Here is a 4887-nt window from a genome sequence, read left to right on the forward strand (position 1 = left end):
GCCTTCCAGGCAAAGTGATACTATAGGTAAAAAAGGGCATCCCGGTGTATAAATTATCTTGCATTAACACATAGGGTCCAGAAAAAGACCGCATCCTAAAGGGGTGTGATGTAGGTAGCCTACCCTAATGCAAACATCAGTGACTAAATTCACGGCTCGAAATGATAATATAGGTGATGGAACTAAATGGCACAGGTTCAATAGCAGAAGCAGCAGAAGCTGGATAGGGCAAAAACGACACACAATCAGGAAATACCTCTCAGGGGAGACAAGTTGCAAAGAAAATTTTAGCTGGGCTGTTAGTAGCCTAGCCCACTCGAGGTTGGAAAGTAGTGTGCTAAAGTGACTCACTGTCAACCCGAATTTTATGCTCTCTCCGTTTCAATTTAAAGAAGTATATATATTTTATGTGAATATAAATTATTATTTAAAGATAAATTATTTTTAAATATAAAAAAAGATTATTCTTTTTGGCACGAATTAAAAAGAATGTAGATTTACGTAAATTGAAACAGTGGGAGTATAATTTTGAGAAGTACCGACTCCAACAAAGTGGAAAGTATATCGGTTTTGAATCATCTCATATATTTCATAGATTCTCCAATTGCTCGATAATTAAACAAAGATAACCTGCTATAACCAATTGGTGTAACAAAAACTTACAGTGCATATAAGTTAAAAACTAATTATTCCGCTAAAATGAAAGATTATCCATTATAGTAATGATAAAACGCTCTAAACGTCTCTATTACTTATTATAAAATTATACTAATTCCCCTTTTAAAACGGATAGGAAGAGAGAATCTCTCAACAATATATTGCTCAAGACGCAAGTACCACGTAGCAAACAAAAACAACACATGTCATTCTACCATTCCCTAATGCTGACACGTATTAGGCCAAATCATTCCTGTCTTCTGGATTGACCTATATTAGGCCACTTCTCGAGTCTACCACAGTTACTTCTCTCTTGTTCTCTTGTTTTTAACTCAAGTCTGAAGCAACCCAAAAAAATATCCAAGTCTCAAAATCAAGAAACAGAGTATTTACAAACTATGCAGGCAACTATGGAGGTACAAGGAAGCCCCAAAAAACCTAAGCAGCACCAAATGCTGAAAGACAAGCAAGTGAAGGATTTAATGGTAGACAAAAGAAGGCTAGTGGAGGTTCCATATACAGCCACGTTAGCAGACACAATAAATACTCTGATGGCTAACAAAGTGGTGGCTGTTCCGGTGGCTGCGCCGCCTGGGCATTGGATAGGAGCTGGTGGTTCTATGATTTTGGAATCGGATAAACAAACTGGTGTTGTGAGGAAACATTACATAGGGATGGTTACCATGCTTGATATTTTGGCTCATATTGCTGGAAATGGTAGTGCTGATGATACTGATGTTGCTAAAAAGATGATGGTCCCTGTTTCCTCTATTATAGGACATTGTCTTGAAAGTCTTAGTTTGTGGACCCTTAGTCCTAATACCAGGTATGTTGTTGGTAATTATTTTTCAAATTGTTCCTATTATATTGTTGTTGCTCCTCTTTGTTTCTTTATTTTCACCTTAGGATCTAGCCCAAGGTAGGAATAAGGTCTATGTACACACTACGCTCTCCCCGGACCTGAGTTTGTTGTTGTTGTACTGCCTCTGTGAAGTTTAAACCAACAATGAAAAGTTAAAAGGGTCTAATGTGAGGTGCTTAGAGCTACAATAAAAATTAAAAGGGGCTAAGTTGTTCCTAATTATCTCTATTTAAATAAATTTTATGATATAACTGCTGATTTCAATATTGGAGAAAAAGATCAAAATTTTGTTCATCAGTAAGATATTGAGGTTAACCAGCTAAGAGTTACTCCATCTAGCTCAACTTATGTGGCAGACTTTGCTTTTTAGTCTATCCAAAAGAAGGTTATATTTCTATTTTTAGAAATAATTTCACTTTACGTTTCTCATATTACTCCTAATTGTATGAAGAATTAACTCAAATAGCCATTCACCCAACTATTTAAACTAAAAATAGCCGGTTGAGGTATAGTATATGCATAATTTATGTATTATATGTGTATAATTATGTATAATCTATGCATATGTCTAGAAAAAGTAAACAACAAATATCGCCGGCTATTTGTGTAAAGATCCTAATTTTATCCCAGTAGATGATCTATAGTCACACAAATAGATGATCTATAGTCACACAAATAGATGATCTATAGTCACACAAATAGATGATCTATAGTCACACAAATAGATGATCTATAGTCACACAAATAGATAATCTGTAGTCACACAAATAGATAATCTGTAGTTACACAAATGGCTTGCTTTAGACTGCCGGTTTTAAAGGATTTTTTCTTAAACTGGTCAGACGATCCCACATAAAATGGGATGGAAGTTATATGCACTCCCAGTATATAGAAAAGTTTCTACATTGTCAGCCTAATTTTAACTGTTTATATTAGGTTATTATCACTACCTTTTTGACACTAATAAACTAGTCAGCCTATGCCCAATCTTCAATGCATTGGACATCTAAGGCAGTTTCATTACTCGCATGTTGTACTTTGAGGTTCTAATTTTACAAATTTGTTGTACTAATTGGTTGCATTTGTTGGATTATATCTGAAGCATTGTGGATTGTATGGAAGTGTTTAGCAAAGGTATACACCGTGCTATGGTGCCAATCGATGGACAATCAGAAAATGTAGCTGGAGTTGAGCTCACGGAGTCTGCATCATGTTATCGAATGCTAACACAAATGGATCTGCTAAGGTTTTTGAATGACTTCCAAGAGCTTAAAGCTATCATGTCACATAAGGTCTCGGACAAACAATTACAAGCAGTCACAGATTCTGTTTTCGGAGTTACTAATAAGGCAAAAGTTATCGACGTCATCAAATGTATGAGAACAGGCTCGCTTAATGCTGTACCAATCGTGGAGTCGTCTGATGACATTGTAGAAGATCATACTCAGCTTGTAAATGTAAGTTAAGTCTTCGTCTCACATTTGTATACATATAATAACAGTAAAATTATACCGTGTGTGAATTTAACATCAAGGAAAAAAGAAAGAATTGGAATTGGTCAATAGATTTCTCGAAACCAAACGAAGAGGAAACGAAAGATAGAAACATTAAGCACTGATCAACTAAGCCCTCTCGGGGATTCTCTTGGAGAGGATATCCGTGTCATTTGTCACGTTGTTAGTCTTACTTATTATGTATTGTTATTTGTAGTTATTACACTGTTAAGTTTCATATGATATTTACAGGGGAAACAGAGGAGGATAATAGGAACATTTTCGGCGACAGACTTGAGAGGATGTCCTGTATCGCAACTGCAGCCTTTATTAAATCAAGGGGTTGTTGATTTCTTGAAGTTGTTATCGGAAGCACCATTCTATGAATCTACAGGGCTGAGATCTTCGTCGTTGGAACTCGTGACTTGCCAACCAGAATCATCCCTAAGGGAAGCGGTAGAGAAAGCTGTTTGGAATCATGTGCATCGTGTTTGGGTTGTGGATGAACTGGGCTTGCTAGAGGGAGTAGTGTCTCTCACTGATATGATAAGAGTCATTCGGCTCTGGTATCTTACTGAGTTTTTGCAATAATGTGTTCGTAGAGTCAAGGAGATGTTTTGCTGTTTTGTATCTGCAATTTCTTTGTCTGGTTAGTGAGTGGGGTTTCCTTTATCTCTCTCTTTTATTAAAGATAAAGAATTCGCAAAGATTTTGCCACGTTAATCTTTTTGGCACGGTACGCCTGTTCTATACACACATCTACAAAAAAATTTAAATGAAATGTGCCTACATTTTTTATGTTCAACTACCCATGTAGTCTTGGAATTAAAGTCGGAATGCAAAGAGATAAGGAATGTGCCATTGTGCCTACATTTTTTATGTTCAACTGCCCATGTATCTTGGAATTTAATTAGGAATGCGAAGAGAGATGCTTTATGCGATTGAACGTGGTGGAGGCACATATTTTTTAAAGAAGATACGCAGAGGTTACACTACTAGAAAATTGCTAAAAATCGTCCACAAAAATCAATCGGAATCGATCGGAAATATAAGAAAATTGATTGATTTTTAACTGATTTTAATTTGTCGTAACAATAGTGGTCGTTAAGGTGTGGCGATCGAAGACGGTCGCAATTTTCCGATCGAAGTCGGTCGGTTAATTCAACCTTTGATTGACCACTTTATACTGACAACCTTTGTTGGAAAAACTAAGTTTTATTTATTTTTTTAAAATAGCGATCAAAAACTAAGTTTTATTTATTTTTTAAAATAGCGACTGAGTTCGGTTGGAAACATAATTATTTGATAATTTTATATTTCTTTTTAAATCTTAACATACCGACCGAAGTCAGTCGGAATAATTAAAAAATAAATTAAAAAATATATTATTTTCGATCAATTTCGGTCGGTATTTTCAAATTTCTGCAGATTTCACATTGAAAATACCGATTGAAGTCGGTTGAAAAAGATGAATTTCTGGGTTTTAATATGAAAATTCCGACCGCGGTCGGTCGGTTTTATGGGTAAAAAATATGTCTGCTTTTAAGCTACACCACATGCCAATTACAACCAATAACCATCCTATAATGGCAGCATTACATTACTGCTATTCAACCACAATTAACCAACAACAACAATTAACCAACAATAATTAACCAACAACAACCACAACAACAACGCTAATAACAACAACCACCACAACAATGCTAATAACAACAACCACCACAACAACAACGCCAACCACCACAACAACAATACAAATGTTTAATAACAAAATAATATCAACAACACAATTATTATTTAAAACTATTCCAACTAAATATTCACAAGTTCAATACTTTGTTTAGCAATACACACCATTCAATGAGTGTTTTG

At 35.3% G+C, this 4887-nt stretch overlaps 1 protein-coding gene across 1 annotated transcript; it reads left to right on the plus strand.

Annotated features, from left to right (window-relative positions):
• Window positions 1-955: 955 nt before the first annotated feature.
• Window positions 956-3684, plus strand: LOC107832180 (SNF1-related protein kinase regulatory subunit gamma-like PV42a). Its single transcript, XM_016659993.2, has 3 exons — window positions 956-1483; window positions 2622-2976; window positions 3265-3684. Exons 1-3 carry the CDS (start codon window positions 1056-1058, stop codon window positions 3601-3603), a joined length of 1122 nt encoding a protein of 373 aa, XP_016515479.1. The 5' UTR covers window positions 956-1055; the 3' UTR covers window positions 3604-3684.
• Window positions 3685-4887: the final 1203 nt, after the last annotated feature.

The sequence above is a fragment of the Nicotiana tabacum genome, chromosome 22 (assembly GCF_000715075.1).
Source record: "Nicotiana tabacum cultivar K326 chromosome 22, ASM71507v2, whole genome shotgun sequence".
NCBI lineage: Eukaryota > Viridiplantae > Streptophyta > Magnoliopsida > Solanales > Solanaceae > Nicotiana > Nicotiana tabacum.